A 25,521-nucleotide genomic window follows, 5' to 3' on the forward strand; every position below is an offset into this window, starting at 1 on the left:
CTCTGTCATTGCCCCACTTCCACGTCTTGTTTTCATGTCGAACCATCCAGCTTGTCTGAGTGCAGTGAGGCAAATTTACACATTTTGTAAAGTGCAAACACTTCTGATCAAGAGCGAAGATGAAAGGATAAAAACAAAAAAAAGAGCTGAAAGAAAGACAAAGAACTCGTTAACGAGTTGTGAGAGCCCAAAGCTAGAGAAGACCTGATGGTGTAGAGTGATTCGACAGGCCTGTAGCTGCTGCTGAGGGCTTTTAACTGCTAGCAATTCAAAAAGTAGGTGAGAGAACAGAGTGCAGGAGGACGAAGCAGGTCGAGAGAGGAGAGAAAATGGATAAAAAGGGGGATGAAGTAGACAAAGTTGGAGAGGCAGAATGAAATGGGGAAGAAAGTAAGAGGAAATGGATGGGAAAGAACCAGAGAGCAATAAGGAGATGCTGAATGGAGCAGGTGAAGGAGGAGGGAAACAAGAAGGAAGGTAGAATGGAAAAAGAGGGAGGAAAGAGAGTGAGAGGTAGCTAGTAAAAGCCTTTTCTTAGAGTAGATGTGATGATGGCAACATGGTGAAGAAAATGGGTCCTTTTTGGGAGACAGAATCAGTGAAACTTTAAGCTAGAGACAGAGCTGAAGAGTCCTGAAGCTTACAAAGATAAAATACTTTTATCAGCGTACACAAATTTTATTCCGTCTCAGCAACAATTAAGACTGATTAACGTCCTGATTGTGGCATGTTGGGTACATAAGACATGAGCATATTTAACCAGTCGGCATTATTCAGCACTCCAAACTCTAACTTGAGCACTGCAAACTCTGCAGAAACCCGATGACCTGGATTAACGTCACAAATAATTAGCATCCCTGAGCCTGGTCCCAGGGAGAGAGCACTTCCTGTTAAAAGGGTGTTCTTCCTTCACACTGTCACCATGAGCTTGCAGAGAGGGTCTTTACAGAATATAATTGCCTTGAGAGACCTGCTGTATGAAGTGGTGCTAAATAAATAAATCACATTGGATTAAACTGGCTGAAGTGCCACTAGTCATCGCCTTTCCCAGTGAGGCAGCAGAGCTCTTCAAACTCTCATGATGATCTGTTTTGTCTAATTGTTAATTTTCAAAAGAGCTTAATCACATTAAAATGCTGTTTACACATGCATGGATGGATGCCCAAACAGCATTTTAATTATAATTCCTAATAGTAAGCAAAGAATGCACAAGAATCTTTAGTGAACCTGTCACCAATGACAGAGAAAGTGTCATGTGCTCCAGGCAGGACGCCAGCGCTCATTTGCACCACATTTTGTCTCATTTGGGGACCTAGAGATGACTCTTTCATCTTTTATTAAATCCAAAGACCAAAATAAACAGAATATAACACACAGAATATAAAATAGAGCCACGTCAAAATGAAACAAAATATAGCGAAAGAAAGAATTTATGAACAAAATACAAATAACATGTTAAATATTAGCTCAGTATCAGTATCTATGATGCAGTTCATGCATTTCGGTGGATATCAGAGCAGCTAGAAAGACCTGCAAAAAGCCACAAATGATGAAAATAACATAAAGACAGAAGGAAATGAGGAAAACTCCAGGACGACACAGAGCAAGGACCTAAATCTGAGAGCAGCCCCTTCAGCGGAGCTCTGAGAGCAGCCAGGAACATGTAGGAGGAACCAGGAGAGGAAGGGGAGGCCACGGTAGCACAATGCCTCAGTGTAGCCCCTCAGCGCGGCCTCCAAACAGGGCACAATGACTGCACTGTCAGCAGGCCGTCTCCTGCACTTTCATAGGTCTCCCTGACACCAGGCCCCTCTCCTTTTTCAATAACCAGCACAACAACCTTTTCACGGGCCGAGGCAACGGTTTGCTCCTCGACCGCCGAGCTGAAAGAGACCATTCTGCGCTCAACGGCCGCTGGCTGAGATTGTTTTTTTGTCTCTGCCATTTTTTTCATTCCACGACTAACATGCTATGAGAGAATGGGAGATTATCACCATTTTGCTGCTCGCCAGCCCTCGGGGCATTTTCTCGGTGCTAATGGCTTATGGATAGAGCTACAGAAAGCCGGAAAACCGCGGGGGTTGAAAACATTATTGTGTATTCAAGGCAACAAAGTGCAGAGTTCAGCAATTTCTGCATAAATGGACGGAGCCAGCATCCATTCAGGAAAATAAAAGAAAGAAGCAAGTGTGGGATGAATGATTCAAACCAGCGATTCCGCATCAATGATTCATTGATAGCACGGGAATGTGTTTTTAAAAATTCAAACAGGTCGAACACTTTAGAAAGAAGGCATCCATTCTTAAACACACAAAGACGGGGCTTGTGCCGGTGATGCCCTCCTTCAAGGAGATCAAAGCCAAAACATGAAACTGGAGATGGGCTTTCATTCATGGAGCATGTCGGCTTTCCAAGGAAGAGATTTGCCATTCTGGCTGCAGCCATTAGCCAACTGGAGCAGCTCAGATCCAGCACTGTTGCAGCCTACTGTTGTTACCGGTTTGGTGTAACCATAGCTGCTGCTTGCAAACTTCAGGCATTGATAAATACTAGGCGTGGGGGTCAAATATGATCAGCAGCAGTGCTGTGCAGTGGATCAAAAACCATGGCTGAATAATTAACTCAATAATGTGACACATTCTGCTCAATCTGAAATGCAAATATTACATTTCATACATTTTATTTAAAAGCAGGGTTTTTATAGCTGTGTCAATGTTTTCACCAGCGCTCATTCAGTTGGGCATAGGTCAGTTTGTTTGAAGTCTGAGGTTCTGCCCGGCACAGAAACTAAAACAGTGCTGTGAACACATTAGCAGCAAACTGTGGAAGCTTGTTTCCTCCAAGGGAAAAACAAATTGTGATCCATAACTCGAAATCTGGAATTATGCAACTTAAATTTCGAGAAAACAACTTGAAATGTCAAATTAATAAGTCACAATCTCGAGAAAATGCGGAAGGCACCAGCTGTCCAACAGTTCATCGTGAACAGATTGAGTCCAGACCTCTTATATTGTTATCGTTGGCTCGAAGGCATTCAAAGCTGAAAAACCTGTGATTTTGCCATTTTGGTATTGAATTAGTTCAGGTCAAAACTAACATCTTAACAGACTAAAGTGACAAAAAGTAGCATCGTATAGTCACAAAACTCTGTTTCCTGACAGGTAAAAATCAGTGTTTCTACAGTGACCCTGAGAGGTCAAACCCACTGAAACTTAAGGAAATGACAGCAAATAGAAAAATGCTGCTAAAGCTCACAGAACACAACCAAAGTCAAATAAAACAACACGTTTGCTATTCGCTGTTTACTGTTAGCTTGTTATTTTCTCCACAAAACACTTCTGTTGTGTTTTAGGGGTTTTTTTGTGTGTGTTTTGTTTCTATTTCCATAGTGTTTTATTCAGCTTCCACTGTGTTTTGTGTGGTTTTGCAGCATTTCTCTATTTACTGATGTTTTTTAAGTTGCACTGCGTTTGACCTCTCAGGGCCACCACAGTTTTCAGCAGTCATTCTTTGAAAAGAGCGATTGCTTGCCTTGGTGTATCATGTCCACAAAGCAACAAGCTTTGCTTTCCTTCTCACACATGCTATTACTACCAACTTAAAGTGTTCCTTCAACCTTGAGTCATTAGTGATTGTGGGGTATATGCCGTCTCACACTTCACTCTGGAGGAGAACTTTCAAAGTGATCTTCAGGTGCAAGCAAGTTGTGTGTTGAGGCACAACAACCAACTACACTGATACAAATTATAGGACTTTTTTTCTTCTGAGGTGTTATTAATATGCTCTTAAACATGAAAACATGATCCAGCCTTTATAAGCACCTTTTAGTTTGACTGGAACTGTTTACCTGACCCGGCATGACTCCAGGATATATGATGCGCAGGAATGAATAGAAAAAAAAAAACATCATTTCACTCTGTCCTTTTGTCTTTAGGATGAATGAGATACTTCAGTGGAGTGTCCGTGTGCGCGAAGAGGCTGAAGTGTCCTCGAGCAAGACACTGTATCACTGGCAGCTTCACCATCCTGACCTCTGACCTCCCCGTGGAGGGTTGTGAGCACAAAAGCAATTTCCCCACAATGATCACTAATGCATCACATTACCATCCTATAAATGGGAAAAGCTATAATGTGTCATAATTTGTGTCATCCATCATGTTGTCAGAGAGGGAGTGGTTGCTGTTTCTGCCAGAGAGAGTGGCTCTATTGATTTAATCAACAACTGGAGGCTTATGTTGAGTTTTTCCTTTTTCTACTTTGTATTAAACTGTAACCTCACATTGTTATTTTCTGTCACTTTCTTTTTTTTTATTAACCAATTGTGCTTTTTTCCCTCCATCTATGACTCAGGTAGTAGAGCGGGTCATCTACTAATCAGAAGGTCATCGATCCTCGACTTCCCTGGTCCACATGCCGAATTATCCTCAGGTATGACACTGAAACTCAAGTTGCCCCCAATGCATTCATTGGAGAGTGTGTGTGTGTATTAGAAAGTGCTTAGGCATAGATAAATGTGTTTGTTTACCTGAAGCCTAACCTTGGCCAAAGTTCCACATAATTAGATCAGTGCATGTATGAGTAATCTTAACCTTCAGAGCGATCCGTTTGAGACAGTCGTCTCGACTCGGTCATTTGTAATGATGACAGCACGAGCACATATCTCTAATGTGTTCATGTCAGACAAGCAGCACTGACTGCGAGCACCGAATTCATCCGACTGATTTCAAAACCTTCTGTTTGCGTGTGCAGCCAATTAGAGGAAAGCTGTTTAGAAGGGAGGAGGAGCCAAAAAAGCATGAGCATCATTTTGAAGTGCACGTCGTTCAAAGCTACACAAGTTTAATAAGAATCAGAGATGAGCATATTAGGTTCATCTTCATGTTTTTATATTTTACTTCAGTTTCATTTTTTAGTCTCTTTACATCAGATTTCAGTGTAGTTTATTCCTTATTTGCATTTTTTCATTTGTATTTTATGCTTCAGTTTTTGTCCATTATTGATGTATTTATTTATTTATGCGTGTTCTGGGTTAATCCTCCGATTGTTAATAGTCAAACACGCTGCACAGAAACACATGATCGCAAAATAAAGAATAAAGTATTAAAGACAGAAGAAACTCAGGGAAATACTCCCATCTCCATATCTGCCTCCAGATTATGCTGCTGCTGTTGTTGTTGTTGTTGTTGTTTCCATGACCCGCTTTCCACTCGCAGGCTTTGGCCTCAAATCTTAAGAGACGGTAATGTTTTTCTTCCCCTGTTTTCATGTGTGTTTACATCCCCCGTCACTCTGTAGAGAGCAAAGTGACAAACCCATTTTGTTAAGCAGTCTTTTATAAATATATTTTATCTGACTTAAAAAAAAGAAACGGGCTCTGAAAGGCTCCCGACTGCAATAACCGGCATATTTATCTGAACTCCTCTGCGGGTCTGAGACCAAATGCAGCGCATTATCGCAGAGCCCAGAACAGGCTTCACCAACGCCTAGCAAACTGCAACCAGATGACTTGAGCTCACCTAACCACAGAACCTGGGAGGGGGTGACTTGTGGGGGGGTTACATCCCCTTAATCACCAAACAGCTGCCTCTATAGGAGTGCTATAAAGCTTCAAGATGGCACCTAAAACCAACATTAACTGAAAGAGTTTTAAAAACAGAGCCATAGGAAACCAATTTCCCCCACTACCAAACAAAGTGGGGGGAAAAAGCCCCTCAGCTTTTTCTCCCTGTTGCAGAAAACCCATTAAATTCGTCTGAAAGGATCAGTGTGGATCAGTCCCGTGAATGCATGTCACGAAAGGAGTGGGGGGTGGTGAGCAACCGCTAAGGGACAAATCCTGGCAGACAAGGTGCATCGCTGAAGAAAAAAAAAAAAAGAAATACGGTAAATCCCACAGGAGTCGAGGGGAAGAGAAAAAAAAAGGATAACAGAAGACTGAACATCTGTCCTCCTGTCGCAGGTGATTATTTTGGGGCGAGCGGAGTCGGGATGAGGCAGTTTCTCCTCCTTGTTCCAGGAAAACAAAAAGCCGAGTCTGACCTCGGTGGCAGACGAGGAGCGGCTGGTGCCGATCAGACCTGAGCAAACACTCTCCCATCCATCTCGCCTTGATTCAATTGAGCATCTGTTGTTTGCATTCCAGATTATTTAATGGTGTGAGGGAGTGAAAGAGGAGGCTGAGCAGATCCAAACAAAAGTAAATATGGATCCATGTTCTTTAGCCGTTATGACAGGTGAGAGCGTTAACGCGAGCAGGTTAAATTACAATTAATTCACTATCCACACAATGTTTTTGGAAAAGAGCCTCCCACAGATGACATAGTGGCTGGCACAACAGCTGTTCTCATCAAGAGATCTTTTTTTAGCTGCTTAATATGCTTACAAGATAATAGACACACACACACACACACTCAAAAAAAGTAGGAATCTTATGTAAATCATTGAGAGTTCTGGGAAATGTACGACGAGCATGAAACGTGTCACTGATATGTATCAATATCATTTTTTTAAAGACCATAATGTAGAAAAAGATGCCGGTGTAATGGTGCAGTTGTGTATTGCGTTCACGACAATGGTTCCAGCTCCAGTGTTTACACGTGCACACTGCAGCACATGTAGCAGAGAAGCATCACAGCTGAGCCGGCTTTCAGAGGGGCCTCTGTGGTTGGCAAACGCAGTCGTCAGAGCCTGTAAATGGCTGTTTACTGCCAGGAATCAGTGTGGTCTGTGGGTACCACATGAATCATTTTTTTCAGGCAGAATCGAGTCATAGCTGGAGCATAACTGAGCGATTAAATCAGTAACCCAATCATTTTAATCTTCACTGTGATTCTAGCATATTGGGGAAACATGAAAATGCTTTGTTACTCTGATTCTCTTTTGAGCCAACCATCCCTTTAACGTTAACTAGTAATGACTTCATGAACTTCTTCACAAATAAAATTTTTATCATTAGAGAAAAAATGACCAATAATCATCCCACAGATGTAATATTATCTACAGCTACTCTTAGTACCATTGATGTTAAGTTAGACTCTTTTTCTCCAATTGATCTTTCTGAGTTAACTTCAATAATTACTTCCTCCAAACCATCAACGTGTCTTTTAGACCCCATTCCTACAAAACTGCTCAAAGAAGTCCTGCCATTGATTAATTCTTCGATCTTAAATATGATCAACCTATCTCTAATAATCGGCTATGTACCACAGGCCTTCAAGCTGGCTGTAGTTAAACCTTTACTCAAAAAGCATCTCTAGCCCAGCAGTCTTAGCTAATTATAGGCCAATCTCCAACCTTCCTTTCATATCAAACATCCTTGAAAGAGTAGTTGTCAAACAGCTAACAGATCATCTGCAGAGGAATGGCTTATTTGAAGAGTTTCAGTCAGGTTTCAGAGCTCATCACAGCACAGAAACAGCTTTAGTGAAGGTTACAAATGATCTTCTTATGGCCTCTGACAGTGGACTCATCTCTGTGCTTGTCCTGCTAGACCTCAGTGCAGCGTTCGATACTGTCGACCATAATATCCTATTAGAGCGATTAGAACATGCTGTAGGTATTACAGGTACTGCACTGCAGTGGTTTGTATCATATCTATCTAATAGACTCCAATTTGTGCATGTAAATGGAGAGTCCTCTTCACACACTGAGGTTAATTATGGAGTTCCACAGGGTTCAGTGCTAGGACCAATTCTGTTTACATTATACATGCTTCCCTTAGGCAACAGAAGACATAGCATACATTTTCACTGCTATGCAGATGACACCCAGCTCTATCTGTCCATGAAGCCAGATAACACACACCAATTAGTTAAACTGCAGGAATGTCTTAAAGACATAAAGACCTGGATGGCCGCTAACTTTCTGCTTCTTAATTCAGATAAAACTGAGGTTATTGTACTCGGCCCTGAAAATCTTAATATACCCCATGTGTAGTTATTCTTCAGCAGAAATATGGTATCTAACCAGATTCTTACTCTGGATGGCATTACCTTGGCCTCCAGTAACGCTGTGAGGAACCTTGGAGTCATTTTTGACCAGGACATGTCCTTCAACACACATATTAAACAAATATGTAAGACTGCTTTCTTCCATTTGCGCAACATCTCTAAAATTAGAAATATCCTGTCTCAGAGTGACGCTGAAAAACTAGTTCATGCATTTATTACTTCCAGGCTGGACGACTGCAATTCATTATTATCAGGATGTCCAAAAAACTCACTGAAAAGCCTTCAGCTAATCCAAAATGCTGCAGCAAGAGTACTGACAGGGACTAGAAGGAGAGAGCATATTTCTCCTGTTTTGGCTTCCCTTCATTGGCTTCCTGTTAAGTCCAGAATTGAATTCAAAATCCTGCTCCTCACATACAAGGTCTTAAATAATCAGGCCCCATCTTATCTTAATGACCTTGTAGTACCATATCACCCTATTAGAGCACTTCGCTCTCGCTCTGCAGGCCTACTTGTTGTTCCTAGAGTATTTAAAAGTAGAATGGGAGGCAGAGCCTTCAGTTTTCAGCCCCCTCTTCTGTGGAACCAGCTTCCAGTTTGGATTCGGGAGACAGAAACTATCTCTACTTTTAAGATTAGGCTTAAAACTTTCCTTTTTGCTAAAGCATATAGTTAGGGCTGGACCAGGTGACCCTGAATCCTTCCGTAGTTATGCTGCAATAGACGTAGGCTGCCGGGGGATTCCCATGATGCATTGAGTTTTTCCTTTCCAGTCACCTTTCTCACTCACTATGTGTTAATAGACCTCTCTGCATTGAATCATATCTGTTATTAACCTCTGTCTCTCTTCCACAGCATGTCTTTTATCCTGTCTTCCTTCTCTCACCCCAACCGGTCGCAGCAGATGGCCGCCCCTCCCTGAGCCTGGTTCTGCCGGAGGTTTCTTCCTGTTAAAAGGGAGTTTTTCCTTCCCACTGTCGCCAAAGTGCTTGCTCATAGGGGGTCATATGATTGTTGGGTTTTTCTCTGTATCTATGAAGCGCCTTGAGGCGACTTTTGTTGTGATTTGGCGCTATATAAATAAAATTGAATTGAATTGAACGTGACTAAATACTGAACCATTCAACAAATGTTTGGTAAATCTGTGGGATGGATTTGTGTCATATAAAAAGGAGTCTTGTAACAGGTCGACAGAGGTCGGATCTAAACTTTCTGGAGTCAGCCTGGGAAAAGGTGAAGCAAGAGAAGACACTGACAAGCTGTAAATCTACAGAAGCAGACCTGTAGTGAGTTTTTCAAAGGCTGCCAAATCCCTCGAGAAAGAAACAGTACTGCTTAAAAGGCAAAGAGCGGGCACTATATATTAATTTGATTTAAGTTCCTTCTATGTGCACTCTGCTTTAAAAGCCAGAATCTCAGAGGTCCATTAAGAAGTGGGCAGTTTGCTGATAGGCTTCAGGAATCTTTGTTTTAATGTTTTTGCTCATATTATGATGACGTAATTGTATGTTATACCCATTCTGACTGTTGCACCTGCTCACTATTAGAAACCAGGTTTTCCACCAACCTTTTTCCCAGAGTACTGAGTGGCGTGCTGAGGCTGAGCTGAGTTTGGGGGGGTCTTCGGTTGCGTCCGGCCAGCTTGGCGGCTGGCCTCTCCTTCTTTGGGGACTCAGCCTTGAGAGCTGGGCTGGCGCATGGCTTGACGTTGAGGTCCTTAAGGACGTCGTAGTTGATCTTGGAGGAGATCCTCTTCTGCTCCAGCATCTTCTCAATGGCCTCGTCAGCCGTGTTAGCTCGGATCGGGGCATGTTTCCTATTGGGGCCCCTTGGCTGTCGGGATTTCAAACAAAACTAAAGCTTAACATCGCCTCTCATAAAACAAGGACACTTTATAATCTGCAAAACATCTGGAAAACACATTACAGCAAAGCAAAGTATTTGCTTCCAGATTAACCAGGTATGTGTGGGCTGTAATTTGGCTTAGCTACATGCTTATATGAGCAAAGTAAGACACTTATCTTATGCAGATTTAGGTTTAGCAGGAATTACTGTAATGTATTAGTATGCAAACATTGACTAAAAAGGCCTTTACACACCGGACAAATAATATTTGTGTGAATATTTCGCGCATTAAAAATAATGGTCTTCAGGGCTGATAAATAATATAAAGGACGTACAAAATGTTGTCATGGTTACCAGTCAAATTGTTGTTTGATTTCCAATTAGTGCACAGGAGTGAACCAACATCGTCACCCCTAGACCTGTACTGCTGGGGTGAAAAATTCAAAGCTACAGGTTGTTGCTTAAAGGGCTCATTAGTCGTTACTCGCTCAGCAGATACGACTTTTCCTGGAGGCCCAAATTAAAGTTTTGTCCTGGCTAGGACCGCATACATTCAAAACAAGTCCTGATCAATCAGTTCTTTGAACCAGACAAAGCTCAAATGTTATCTGAAAACAGTTTGTCTTTATGTTAAAGCATTTGGGTCCCATAGAGGATTTGCCCTCTAAAAGTAAGACTAAAGAACAGCTTTTCAGGCAAATATAAAACCCAACATGTTTCTGTACAAATGCAGTTTATCTCAATTATTGAGGTTATCACCCAGCTTCAGTTACTCTGCATTAACCTTGACCCCCTCTCTAAATTATGACATAGATCAGCAGAGATTTCCTTAATTTAAAACTTTTAAAAACAGACTTTTAAACAAGTTTCTTTACACACTTGATGTGATCAGTTGAAAGCCCCTCTTCCCCATTCAGCAGCTAATCAACACAGAATATTAACGGTTACCAAATGAGAAACAAAGGATGCTCAAATCCTTTGTGCATCAACACGATGTTCTTCCTGTTGTTTATTCAGCCACTTATTTGTCAGTGATGTGACAGTTTGCTGCTGGTTGGATAAGAGCTGTCGGGAGGCTGTGTGTCTCATTAGATCTGGTACACTGCAGTTAATCCAGCTAGTTAAAACCAGTGAACAGATGTTGGGTCTAACAAAGGGCCTGTGCTGAGCCAAAACCAGTAATGGCAAATGAGAAGAAACCAGTTCCACAGGACTTACTGCCCGTCTGTCTGTGTTTAGTCTCAGTCTGGCTCACAGTACCGCTCACTGTCCATCTCACTTTGCAGTTTGTAATGCATCGACTCTACTTCAGTCATTTATCGCTAAAGACTGACAGGTTTAAGCTCTTCACTGCTCAGAATGTGATGCTTTTGACTGGTTTAAGCACTGAAAAATTGGCTTTTGGAGTATTGGTCAGACTCTAGTGATACTTAATTACATTACCTCGGGCAGTAACATATCCCCCTTTCTCAACTTTTGCATCTTAATGTATTTTTATTCACTGTTCCTCTTATAAGTAAAACCTACAGAAAATAATTCACAGACAAACTGCAGCTCCAGCGATATTCTTTTGAATAAATTACTGCCTGAATGATTATCTGCCTGCACAGAATCATTAAACCTGATGGGCAGGTTTAACGACTGCATGCAGATTACACACAGTACTGAGGTACTGACATATTTTATATATATATATATATATATATATATATATATATATATATATATATATATATATATATATATATATATATAGTTGAGGGTCAAAAGGTGCTTCGAAAATAAAATGAAATGTGCCGAGGCTGAAATAATGTTGCTGAAGAACAACTACACATGGGGTAAGTTTGCAGGGGTCCATCCAACTGTTTACATCTTTATCTGATCATTTCAGCATGGCGTGCAGTTGGGCATTTAGGTCTGAGAGTTTGAGGCACTTATTACAAGCCTGCAGGAGTTCTCCTGAGGTATGTGGGACTCGCATTACTAAAACTTTATAGGAGACCACTTTGCTTATTTCCAGCCACACAACTTTACTACTTTTATTCCTCAACTTTACTAGAGTTTGTTTGCATGATTCACAGTTCAAAATAATCTGTATATTAATCTATAATACTCTATATGATAATCTATATCATAATAATAATAACAATAATCTGTATTTACCTTATTCTGAAAGGAGCCAAATTAGCTTCCTTCCCCCTCGATTTAAATCCCATTTTGTTCTGATTGGCTGTCCCTTGTAAACAAGCTTTATGAGGGGCAGCCAATCAGTGGGTGGGGCTTCTCAGAGCCAGAGTGTGCATATTTTGGCTAACCATGTTCAGTGACACCACACAGATCAACAAGCCCCCTTTTTGCCTTCGCAACAACTCAACAAACCCCTGCACCACCACCAGCATGAACTGTTAATAGAAGGCAGGATGGATCTGTACATGTTGTTTAACTCTGACCAGGAAACAGCTGTGGACTCAGTTTCCTGTTCTCAGCTGACAGGCGTGGCACACTGTGTGCTCTTCTGCCATTGCTGCCCATCTGCTCTTCTGCATACCTTTGTTTCTGTCAGCTCAATGCAGTCTGGCCAGTCTCCTCTGACCTCTGGCATCAGCAAGGAAACTGCTGCTCACAGGATAGTTTCTCTTTTTCAACCATTGCCTGTGACCTCTGCTGCAGGGAAAAATCCTAGACGACATGGGCTTCTGAAATACTCTGAGCAGTCTGTGTGGCATCAACAATTATGCTGCTTTTAATCGCTTTTGCTCCTAATTGTGATTCTGAAGTTTGAACTCCAGCAGGTCCTCTTCACCTTCCCTACATGCCAAAATGCACTGAGTTGCTTCCATATGATTGGCTTATTAGATATTTGTACTGTCAGCTGAACAGGTATACCTAATAAAGTGACCTGTGAATGTGTGTGACAGGGAATATGGGTGCTTTAATGCTGTTATTTAAACAGATCCTTCTGCAAAACGACTCAGGCAAACTAATATCTGTGGTACTTTTCAGGTGTTTTTTCTTCTTTCGGGTCTGAAACATTTTGTCAAAAGAACAATCTGAGACATTTCAGGCACAATGAGTCTAGCGCACAGAACGATAGCCGAAGCAGAAGAATGAGCGGCTTGTTGACAGGATTGTGTAGGGTGCAGATTTCAAGTAGATAAGCGGTCAAAGTTGAGGCAGCCGCTGGTTGGACAGCTGGGAGATATGAACAGATCATGCGGCATCAGATGTGACCGGTGCTTTTACGGCTGACAAATTGTGTTATGGCCCATTTGGCCATTTTCTGTCTGACTGATCAACTCTCACCCTGCCTGACCACAAAAAAAAAAACAAATAAATAATGCTGCCTGACCATTTACCGCCTCAGACAAACTTTCTGTCATCCTAGCGAACTCAAACAAAAATGCCCGCCCTTATCTCAGTTTTTCAGACCGTCTGCTGTTACCTTTCTCTCTTTGTAGATCCCGAGCGCCTTCTCCTTCGCTATCTTGGCTTCCTTCTCTGAAAGAAAATAAAAGAAACCGTCTGAGCATACAAACTTGTAGATAATGCACATAAATATGACACAACCTGAACACTCAGGTTCATTTGGAGGTTTAGCTCTGTTTGGCTGATAGAGGACTAAAAGTAGGAGGTAGATTCTGGGACAAACCAACCAATGAGCATTAACTTCACCACTGAAACACTAAGATCGTGTTGCATACTCAGAGGTACCTTTCTGCTCTTTGAGGTAGGTGGAGTTTTCTGCCATCCAGAGTGCCGTCTTGATTTTGACTTCTTTGTCACTCAGCAGATACTGCAGAGGAGCACAGGGAGAGGCAGGAGTTCACTTTACAGGGAGTTTCCCAGTTTTTTAAGGTAAAACAGCCTGCTGCTGACCTCTGAGCTTAATCATCAGTTAACCAACCTGGTTTTTATATATTTTATCAGAAAGAAGAAAGCAACATACTGGAACATTTAAAAAAAAAAAAACACAGTTTGAGTCAAACTTCTCTTTAACGATGTGCTTCCATGTTCCCACATCCCAGCGAATAACCCTGTGAATCCAATGTTATCGTACACAACAAATTAGAGCTTGCACTCTATTGTTGAAATGACTGACCAAGCAGAGATAAACACATTACACAGCGAGGCTCACGCTTTTATTTACGTTTTTATTGATTTTGGGGCCTATTTTGTCTTCATTTTAGAAGGATTCCTATTTTCTATGTAAAGAGGAAAGTTGCTGTTTGCAGGTCATTGACGTGTAGTCGAGTTTCCTACATGTGATTGAAATGTGCACGGCTGTTATAGACGTGATAAGCTTTGTAAAAATATAAATTGCAATAAGTTGCTTTTCTGGCCTCCAATCCAGCTTGTCTATTTTGCATTTAAGCAGCCAGTCAAAAACGAGCAGAGGCGGGACTTAGAAAGACAACAGCACTAACAAACCGGTTAATTCAACATTAGAGTCAGTGGTTTTTGCAACAAAAGAAGCTGTAGACAAGCACGCACAATTTGATTATGATTATTATTGATGAGTGAAGAGATAATCTGTCCAATGCAAAGATTTGTCTTGTAAGTTTTTAGCTAATTTTTACCAAGCTAACATGCTACATGCTAACAGGCAATAGCAGAAAACATTTGATGAGATTTTAACTCTTCTACAGGAAAAGCTAACAGAATTTTCTACATTGAGAAAGATTTCAGGGCATTGAAGGCACATCGCATGTGTGAATCTGTGGTGTGTACGGCGTGACTGGAGCTGCATACGCAGCAGGTACGTACCAGCTCTATCTCACTGTCATTTATCCCACTCAAGTCGAGCTCCCCGCTGTCAGCAGCACCATCTGTCACAGAGACACACACCAGAACGGACACTCTTAGATTTGCTGTAACACACGTTTTTACTCCAGCCGCCCCATCCCAAAGGGCTGAAACAGGAAACGGCAGCTTGCAAAAACAAACAAATAAATAAATAAAATCTCTTCCTTGTGGAAGATCTGTGAAGCATCCTCTATCAGGAGGAAATCGCCAAATTAAAAAAAAGAAAGAAAAAATGCACTGTGACTTCTGATAAGACGCTAACAGGCTTAACTCACTTTAAGCCGATCTACCTTCACACGCTTTCTTTTCAATTACGATACGCTTTCTAGATTTCAGCACGCTTTATTGTGAAACACTGGGATGCTGAAACAGCGATTTGCATTTTTCATAAGATGGCCGAGACACGCTCCCGCTCCTACCTGTGAAGGATGTGTCGAAGGAACGCGGTATCTCAAATCTTCCGGTTGCACAAAGTCCAATTTTGGAAAAGAAATTTCAAAGAAAATCTGATTGGCTTTGATAAAAGGAAACAAAAGATGACTTTTTTCTTTCTTTGGAAGAAGCGGGAGCGTGTGCCGACTTTGACAGGAGAAGGAAACCATCAATGGAAATTCAACAGCTTTCACTCCAAAAGATTCTCCACCTTGATTAGCTGTTTTGCAACAAAGTGCAGTGTTTCTCTGGCTGCCTGCAGACATCAGACAGGCACAGACTGAAAGGCTCGATCTGAAGAAGCAGCAAGCAAAAGGTTTATGGGAGTCATTTAACTTCTGTCAGGTTTTCTGTGTTTGACATGTTCACAGGGGCCCTTCTTTCCTGAAGTTCAAACTCCCAGTCGGCGGCAACTTCAAAGAAGAGCCACCTGAGTCCACGGGCAGCTTCCCGGCTTCATTAAGGAGAGACAGGTGCACAGACAGGCAGGGAACAGGCAGAGAAGAAGAAATACATTCATCCTCAGACAGTAAAGGGTGTGTTTGCTGCACCACTGGAGAGGTTGGGGTGGGGGGGGCTAATCTAGTCAGCTTTTTTTTTTAGTTCAGTTAGCAGATTGCAGCTTCCTTAAAAAAGAAACCGCTCCAGAGGAAGAGACAGGTCAGTCGCTATCTGTCGGGCCCAGCCCTCTAAGAACTTCCTCCCCATGAAGTGCGGGGCCGAGATAAGACAGAGACAAGCCCTGGGAGAGATCGGCAGCTCCGGGAGGCAGAGAGGCAGCGACACTGAGAGCTGATAACACCAGTCCAACCCCGCAGAGAGCAGGGGGTAGGGAGCAATTACTGAGTTATTATTCAGCCGCTGCTTTGATATATCGACACTTGCTAATTTTAATCAAACCCATAAAATTGTTCTTGGTGAGAGTGCAGGAGAATCTGTGGACCGCAGGTTGACAATTTGCCTCGGTATATCAGGAAGGTAAAGCTGAAATAAGAGACGTCGGGCTCTTCGATTTCACTTTCCTGCCTATTCGTCTTTTTAATGAAGATGTGAAGGGTGCAGAGCCAACAGGCAGGGATGTCACGTGAAGTCGAGGACCAATATGTAACTTTATTGCTTCCAACAAGGAGATGCACGTCTCCTCAGGTACGAGTAATCGGGACTCAGCCTGATGATAAATGCAGCATCTGCAGCTAACTTCACAGTGAAGGACTACACACATACAGAGAAGACTTAAAGCACTGAGGAACTTTTAACATTCAGATTTCATCCAACTGAATATCTATTAAACACCCACTTTCATTATGGCACAAGAGTGAGCCTAAACATGTGACGTTTGAAAAAAACAAAGCTGTTTACACTGTGTCGATGGTGTTAAATAATCGGTTAAGTGAGGACCTGAGGTGAAATTCTAGGTATTAGAGGAAGTGTTCTTATAATCTGGAAATACAGAGAAAGAAAACTAATAGGAGCAGGTCACTAAAGCTTTTTTGGAAAGTACTATTTTGTTGTACGAGACCACAGAACATGCACCAGCTTCTCAGATATATAATTTAAGGTCTTCTCTCTCTGGCACAAAAAGCTATGACCTGTTGAGGTACAGATACAGGACGTCAGTGTCCTGTTGGGCAGGCTGGCATTTAGACATAGGCAGTAGTTTCTGCAGGTTTAGCTTCCTGGAGCCATTCATGAGCAGTTCCCGCAGTGTGTCGGGGTGCACCGTCCTGCACCGTCCTGCAGGAGGTGGTGCCTGAATCTAAAAACCAAGTAATGTGCAATTAATAGATTATGAACAAGGTTTTACTACCAAATATCACAAACACTCTGTTCAGTTAAACTAACAATCTTTTTATTTGGATGACGCTGCTGACTTCAGAGAAAGGCACACTGAAACCTTTACAGAATGAAACAACAAACAAAATCCTCTTTTAAGAAACCTGAATTTGTTCCTGGTTTCAATCGTACAACCGACTAGCTGAACTTGTCATTCAGTGTTTATTTGTGAAAACAGAGCAACACTTTTTCATACAAGATAAAAATCTGATAAAACCTGAAGAATCTCAAAATGACTGAATGGAAAAAACAAAACATGTGCTTTATGTTACTTCGAAGGTCTAATGATGAATTTAGAATAAGTAGTAGGATACCATAAACGCATGATGGCCAGGCTGGGCTAAATAAGCACTAAATCCAAGCCCCTTTAATGAGATTATCTCATTATTACACAGAAGACAAAATTATTTAAGCCATCTGGCCCTCATCAGTGGAAATTCAGTGGAAACTGCTGAAGGCCAGAAACATTTTGTGTCACTATGAATAAGAAGTGGTGGATTACATCACCTCATTAGAGAGAGAGTGTGTGTGTGTGTGTGTGGGGGGGGAGAGACGACTCGCAGCACATTCACAAAACTTCCAAATCCTAAAGGAAAACAGAAATCACCTCCCTGATGACCTTGTGCATGCAGAGAAACTACTTTTCTCTTCCTGTCCAGGTTGACAGAAGCCTGAGGTCTTTTGGCAGCAGCTCAGTAGCTCAGAGATGCAGCTCTGCCTGCACATCAGCGCTGAGGAGGAAAAAGAACCAAAAAAGAAAACACACACACACACACACACAATTTCCCAAACAAACCCTACTCTTGACAATGTGGTAATAAATTCTTTTAAATGGTAAAATGGTAAATGGCCTGTATTTGTATAGCGCTTTACTTAGTCCTTAAGGACCCCAAAGCGCTTTACACGTTCAGTCACCCACCCATTCACACACACATTCACACACTTTTAAGACAAAGGGGAAGCACTAATGGAGGGAAAAGCAGGGAAACAGGCAGTCATGGCTAAAATCATTCTGAGATCTGGACTTTCAGTGGCTTATATAATATTTTTATTATATAATATTTTTATATAATATTTGTATTTGTAACACACAGCTTACAGTGAATTGTGTCGATATTTAAAGCAGAAAAAAAGTCCGTACTGAAATGGACTGACACCGCCTGTGTTTAGAAAGTAGCAAAGCTTTCGTAAATCACCCGTGAAACTAACCGCACCTCTGAGCGCTGTTTGAGGATCGAGCTCAAACACTATTTTGGCCCGTTTAGTGCTACGTAATGTCAGAGAGAACCCCAGCAGGTGACCTTTAAACTTCTGTTTGCTAGAAGCAGCCAATCACATGAAGGTTGGCTTAAAGGGCGGGCCTTTATTTGATCAATGGATATAGACACTGTGACATCACCAGTTTTTGGATTCTGTAGCCTCATCTGGTCTTTAAGTGATTACGTTTGAAGCCCCGAAAAAAAGGCAGTGACCACTGTCGGCCTCTCTCGGTTTTTATTACCGCTATTCATTTTAAAGCTCAGAAAAAAGGTTAGCGTTCATCCTCCAGCTTCACTGTGTTTGTATTATGCTAACCATAGCTGTGTAGCTATCCACCACGTAGCACATCATTATATACCAGCTAGCCCACCTTCAGTAACCCTACAAACGTCACTGCTGTTTAGTTTTCTGTCTCCATTTATGTTGGAAGTGATAGCAGAGCTGTACGTTTTAATTACATCAGAAATCTCTCAGTCATTACATCATCTTTAGATTATATCATCTTTAGATGGAAACTAGCAAGCTAACTCCCTGCTAACTAAAATTTATAAATTGTGTTTTCATGGATGCCTGGATGTTAAACTTAATTGTTACACCTGGTAGAGCAGCCACACTGATCATTTTATTGAAGATGAAAGAATTTAGACAGTTTTTAACTCTCAGTGATGCTGCAGTGTTTGTTTGACTTTGGGACCTGAAGCAAAGTTTGAACCTGGAACCGGCTAATGATGTCAGACTTAAAGACCGGGTAGAGCCTCAGCATTTTAGCTGCACCCAGAGAGTTAAGTTCCAAGTTATCAGCTAAAATCAACAAGCTTGTTTAGCAAGCTAATTAGTGCTAAGCTAAACGCTAACTAGACACACTGTAACGTAGAATAGGTCCGCTTTGAGTGTGGCCCGAGAGCCATCGTTGAGAGGTCCAGACAACACCACGTGAGGATACAATCAGACCAATGTCAACTCTTAGGTGAGTAAACTGAAGCAACTACCAGCTTCAGCAAAGGATACTGTTGATCGACATATGACATGATAAAGACACAAGAGGGTTAACTAGACATCTGGAACTTTTAAAGCCCTGTAGCAACCAACTACCATCTACAAGGCAAAGTCCTTTTATCTGGATGGATAGATGGATGGGCTTTAGTCATTCAGGTCCCAACAGTCATGTGACCTTGATAGGTGACTCCAGAACAAGAGCAGGAATGCCTCGTCTTGGCATTAAATTTCACTTCAGTATTCACTGTGCATGAACACGAGGGATGGCTCATCCCTCCATAAACAATGTGATTTAACTGGCTCCAGCCCACATATGATATATTTTACTCGCTAAGCTCCTTTATCTGGCATCACAGTAAGGACACTTATTTGCTCACAGCTGCAGGTTCAACAGCTGTCTGAGAAGATGCCAAATTCAATTTCTTTTCAGGCATACAGCTGGCCTGAAGAAAAATCGAGGAGAAAACAAAAATCACTCACAGGAAGGTGTTGTTCAACCAGCCTAATCCACCGCAAGCTGTTAACCCTATCACCCTGTTCTCTCGTGGCCCTCACAGCCAGGTAACCTGACCCAACGTATACTCCTCAACCCCTCCCCTACTGCTTCAGAATTACCCCCTAATACTATCCCCTTCTTGGCCGTCTCCCACATATCACAGTGTCCCGGGTGGCAGCAGGCCTGTCTGATGTGGTCAGGAGAAAAAGATGCTTCACCGCAGAGGACCTCTAATACGAAAGAAGAGAAAATAAAAGAACACAAAGAAACTGAGAAAATGTGCCCCGCAGGAGTGAACGCTAACAGGTGAAGTAGACAGCCTTTTGAAGATGGTGAAGGAGGCAGAGAACAAGAGATTTAAAGGGGGGTGGGAGGGCTGGTGAGTGAGCCAAGCAGAAAAAGTAAGACATAATGCCGCCGCTGAGGATCCTTATTTTTCTTAGTGTCCACAAATCCCAGAAAAAGACCAGAACCAACAACATGTTTAGGCTGTCTCTCAATGCTTCCTGCCTCCCTGTGCTCCCACCTCCAAAACCGCTGGATCCCACTGAAGACAAAGCTTTAAAAACACCTCGCACATATAGAGTTTCATTTGTAAACATGCTTTACAATTTCCTGAACAAGTTAGCCCCTGTAGTTTTAGGCTAAAATAGGAGGCAATGTGCATTTACTGGGGCACATCTGAAGTAAATGGAACCTGTTCCAGCTGCATCGGTTAGTAAAAACCAGCTTTTATTAATTACAGCCACTGAAATCCCACAAACGTTAAACTGAGGCTTGGTTTTCAGCATTTACCTCAATTTATAATCAATTAAAACTCGATGACTCAGTTCTGTAGCTGTGGCCACTAAAACTCGTGGCCTTCCTCCAGCTCCACACTGAGTAGAAATGTTACCTGTACATGCTAATTTGAGAGTTCCCACTGTGCGGGTGTCTTCAGGCAGGAATAATGCAGTCCCAGCCTGGTACTGAGCAGAGTTAAGCTAGATTTATGCCTGAACTGCGTGTCAGATAGCTTTGGAAACTCCCTTCCTCCACAGCTTTTAGATGTTGGATATGGCGTATCAGTGTCGCTCCTTTTATCTGCAACTTTCTGAAAGAGATGATCCCACATCCAACGCTCTGCTACTTTTCCTCCAGAGCTCACGTTTCTTTGTTGCTCAGTCATTCGTAGCACAAATACAACCCAAACAACCCTTTGAGTTTGACCCCAGAACCAGACGAGGGAAAAAAAAGTGTGTGCATGCATCTTTCAACAATATTGTGTATCCCTCCTCCTCCTCTGCACTTCTTCATGACTTTTACCAAACACGTTTGATTTCTGACCGGGCTGATCAGCATGTTTAAAGGAAATTACCTCAGTCTGCTCTGTCCATGCCTCAGCTTATCTTCAGAAAGCACATTAACATTCAAATATTTATTTTAGCTTGTCCTCCTGTTACTTACTGAACTATAATCTAGCACAAGTGACATTTGTCATCCCAAGCGATCAAAGCAATAATCAGGCCAGGCTCAAAAAGACAAATGCTGTGCTTTGGTCTTTGCAAATTTTTTTTAAAACAGGGGGAGGGGTGGTGAAAAGTTTGAGATGTATTCCAAACAGGAAACCGATTAGATTGCAGCCCTACCCTTCAACACCGCGGTTCGTTCCTGATTTTAACTGGTTTTTTGGCCAATGATGGAATTACATTGTGCAGAAGTGAAAAACAAAAACAGTGGCTAACTTCAGGAATCTTTCAAATGATCAGATGTTTAACTTTTAGTTATCCACTGTTAGAGCCAAGGGATTCACAAAAAGTTGGGATGTTTTGTAAAAAATCAAATAAAAAACAGAAAACAGTGATCTCCAAATCTCTCGTTTATAAGACATTTTCTCATCGTCGTGCTGGCTGAAAATTAAACGCAGCTTTATAATGCTTTAAATCAGGCTTGGCCAACTCCAGGCCTCGAGGGCCGGTGTCCTGGAGGTTTTAGATCTCAACCTGGGTCTACACACCTGAATCACATAATTAGTTCGTTACCAGGCCTCTGGAGAACTTCAGGACACATCGAGGAAGTCATTTAGCCATTTAAATAGCCGTCCTGGATCAAGACCACATCTAAAACCTGCAGGACACCGGCCCTCAAGGCCTGGAGTTGGCCACCCCTGCTTTAAACCCACGTCTTTTTCCTTCTGATGACCAGCAGGGGGCAGCAACTTTGGTCTTGCGGTATATAAATTCTACTGGAAAGTACTTTGTTTCCCTTAATTCGTGACCTCAGTAAGCACTTTCCTGATGTGCTCACAGTCACACTCTTAAACTTCAACTCCTACATCCAACAGCACGTTTACTTTGTACATTATGATCTCATCAGTGTCTAGAAAAACAATAAAGAGGGTCTACTTTAGGGTGGGGCTTACTTGTGGTTGAGAAATCAAATATTCCCTGTATTTGTGATGTCTCGTTTCAGAAAGCTAAGGTGGCAAGACCCACAAAGTCAGCGCAAGTCCTCAAAAACCACTTTGTCCACATTCATCTACAAAAGACAGCAATCAGTCTGTGCTTCTGTCTCCGGTTTGGCAGCATGTGGTCGAAAGTACATTTCTCTACAAGTAGAATAAAGCATATCTAACCGACAGGTGAAGGAGTTATCGGCCCCCGTGGGGGAGAAAAATAAGTCAAATCTGGCTTTGGATAAGCATACTTGTTAGTAGGAACAACTAAATGTTGGTGTTGATTTCTGTATAGTGAGTCCAAATCATGACTCACGCACAACCATATAGTTCATTTTTCTCAAGAAAGTCAAACTATACTGATCCTAATGGAAATTTTGACAGCAGGACATTTTGGTTGATAACATTTGTTGACATTAAGAGAAATGAAAAACCCCCAGCCTTACTCTCACAAAGAGATGATAAACAGCAGATGGAAAGGCCAAAGAGAGCAAGAGACACTGAAGTTGTAACAAGGGGAGAAAAATGAGAAAAGCAGGGAGATAAAGACAAAAAGAGGCGGAGCAGGGAAGATTAAGAGAGAAAGAATGAGCTAGGTAGGACATTGAGAGACAAACAGACTGATGGAGAAAAGTCAGCAGGAGGGAGGACGAGGAGGAATGAGAGGACAGCAGCTGGGAGACCTAAAAGACAAAAGAGGCAGAGAGAAAAGACTGAAGACAGTAAAATATGAGTTAAGACGGAAAGAAAAGTTAGGATAGAGAGACAGAGAAAAGGGAGGCTTAAGAGGAGTTCAGTGATCTTTCTCTAATCCTGAGCTGTATTTCATTTAGGCCTGATCTGACAGAAATGACACAGACAGAGAAGACGAAGGGAGAGCAGGGATAAAAATGGAGGGAAAAAAAGCCACGCTGGCTGAATTAAAAGGAAGCACCAGTCTGCTGACTCCTCCACACCTCATGTCCTCTCCCCCTCCCTCCTCTACCTCCTTCCCCTTCTGGAAAAAAAAAGACAAAAAAAACAAAAAACAAAGACTGAGTGTGTGTGATCTAAGGGATGAATGGGGCTGTGTAGCCTCGGTGCTGCAGGATCACCCATCATCCACACTTCAAACGCAGCCCACATTATCCAGACTCTCAGCTCTTGATGTCAGCAACAATCCTGATCCACTCCTACATACCCAAACCCTTCGACCTGCGCCCAGCCCGGCCACGGGGGCCGCAGGGAGGAGACACGTGAAGGGATGAAGGGAGATGTTTTCATTTGTCAGGTTTTCTGCTTTGAGATTAGACGGTGGCTGTTAGAGGTGAAGTGAATGAAACTGCTGCACAAAGAACGCAATCAGGCGATACTTCTACGCACTGGCTCTGGTGTGCACTGAAAAACCAGCTTAAATAATTATTCAAGCAGGAACGATCTGCTCTAAGGAGAAACTTTAGCTAGTAATCTTCTGTCCTTGTTGATTAAGACAGTACACCTTACTGCCCACTGGGGGCAGTACAGCTTTTGACAGCCCATTTGTGGCATCTAGCCAAGTTTAAGCATCCACCTTGACCCAGTACAACCAGCAGTCTTATTATCTGTGGTTTACATTCAGCAACCAGGTTTCTCTCAGAAACAGCGTTTCTATTCAGCAGACAGGTACCATGTTTGCACGGAGTGATGATTGCATTTAGAAACAAAGTATGACTATGACAAAGTGAGGAGGACTGCAATGATAACGTATGATAAAATCCAACAGCACAGCTGCAAACTACTGATCCCAGTCGGTGCTGGGCATGTTTTCAACACATCCAATCCAGTCGTTAAGTGATGACGTGACGAATCCTACTTCCGGGCCTAAAGTAGTCTGAGTTTAATATGGCTTTTGTGTCGTTAACATGTTTAATGTTTTGTATTTTCTTCTATTTAATCTCAAAAAGCTCCTAAAACAGTCAGTGATCACTGTTGACCTCCCTCGGCTTTTATTACCGCTAATCATTTATTTAAGCTCAGTTTTTAAAACCTTAGGATGTAACTACAGCCCAGCCCGTGCAGCAGTATATGAATGACTAACCTCGTCTTGTGGATGGATTATCTCAGTTGTTCTCCTGGCTGAAGTTTGGTCCTTTTACAGCATCCTGCCATGCGATTGCATTTGTTCCTGACCACCGAGAACACTCACGTTAACTTTTATCCAGTGGGAAAAAAGTTAGCTTGTTTATATTATGCTAACATATCTGTTTCGCTAGCGGTCACGTAGCACATCATTATATACCAGCTAGCCAAACTAAAGTAACCCTACAAACGTCACTGCTGTTTAGTTTTCTGTCTTCATTTATGTTGGAAGTGATAACAGAGCTGTACGTTTTAATTTGTTTCCAAAACCCCGCAGTCAGGACATGCTATATTGTATTTAGATAGCAGGAAGTTAGAAGTTAGCAAGAAGCTAGCGAGCTAACTCTGTTAAATGTCATAAATTCCGTTTTCATGGATGCCTGGATGTTAAACTCAATTGTTACACCTGGTAGAGCAGAACGTGGATCCTTTTATTAAAGATGAAAGACTTTAGACAGTTTTTCAACTCTCAGTAATGCCATAGTGATCGTTTGATATATGGACCTGCAGCGGAGTTTAGGCCCAGACACGGCTAGTGACGTCAGACTTAACTACCGGATAGAATTGTGAGTGTAGCAGCTGAGAGGGATTTCTGGATTCAACGCTCGGATGCTTTTAGTTTAAAGAATTATTAGTTTAATAGTCCAAGCTAACAGAACTGTACGGCCAGTGATAAAAGTCTGAGTGCAGCTTTCAATGCTAACCCTGATAGCATGCTATAGCCAATAGATGACCAGTGTTGCACAGAATCTCAAGAGCTGTAGAGTTTAGGCAAACTCTACAGCTCTTGAGATTCTGTAAATGAAACACAGGAACGAATGTCTGACAAACTATTGTTTGGATCACAGGCCACAGCAAATGGTCTGACGCAGTAATGCTGTTGTGACGATGCAGTCTTCTTCACTGCATGTAGCATAAATCATTTGTGTGAATGCGCTTTGATTGCTAGCTGCAGTGCAGAGATGCAATTACAGAGCTTGAAATACACATTTAATAAAATGAGGAATATGATAACAGACGGGGTTTAATGTGATCGAAGTAAAGAAAAGTGCAGAGAGCAAAGCAGATTATTGATTTTTTTTTTTAATATTTTCTTTGCAAAGAGGGCTACTTCATATGTTGCCAGTCATATTATTTATATAAAATGTCACAGATAAAAATTGCCTTTGTTTGAATTTTTTTTCTGCAAGCTGGACACTGCTGCATATTTACTCTTTGCTTCTACTCATGTTAAAGCATGCCTGGACCAGACTGTTGGCTAAATGCCTCGTATGTAAAAAAGGCAGCTCTGGTGTAAAAGTCCTTCTCTGCAGTACTATGAGGTAATAAGGCTCGATGCCAGTGCTGCCCTGAAGAAATAACCAGCCGGCCGAGGC

General features: G+C 42.0%; 1 protein-coding gene and 1 long non-coding RNA gene across 2 annotated transcripts in view; one reads left to right on the forward strand and one right to left on the reverse strand.

The window, feature by feature from the left end:
* Positions 1–25,521, reverse strand: part of LOC146365249 (transcription factor IIIB 90 kDa subunit-like) — a 126,301-nt gene that overhangs the window by 37,724 nt on the left and 63,056 nt on the right. The window contains exons 13-16 of the mRNA XM_084915508.1: positions 14,559–14,620; positions 13,506–13,587; positions 13,237–13,292; positions 9,517–9,782 (exon numbers count right to left, since the gene is read on the reverse strand). Coding sequence (XP_084771634.1) covers positions 9,517–9,782; positions 13,237–13,292; positions 13,506–13,587; positions 14,559–14,620 — 466 coding nt within the window. The remainder of the gene's footprint in view (positions 1–9,516; positions 9,783–13,236; positions 13,293–13,505; positions 13,588–14,558; positions 14,621–25,521) is intronic.
* LOC146365250 (uncharacterized) lies at positions 1,755–9,042 on the forward strand. Its single transcript, XR_014798693.1, has 3 exons — positions 1,755–4,234; positions 4,351–4,428; positions 8,805–9,042. It is a non-coding gene; the product is annotated as an uncharacterized LOC146365250 (long non-coding RNA).

This window comes from Perissodus microlepis, chromosome 19, assembly GCF_051167445.1.
Source record: "Perissodus microlepis isolate ML-2025 ecotype Zambia chromosome 19, ASM5116744v1, whole genome shotgun sequence".
Lineage (NCBI taxonomy): Eukaryota > Metazoa > Chordata > Actinopteri > Cichliformes > Cichlidae > Perissodus > Perissodus microlepis.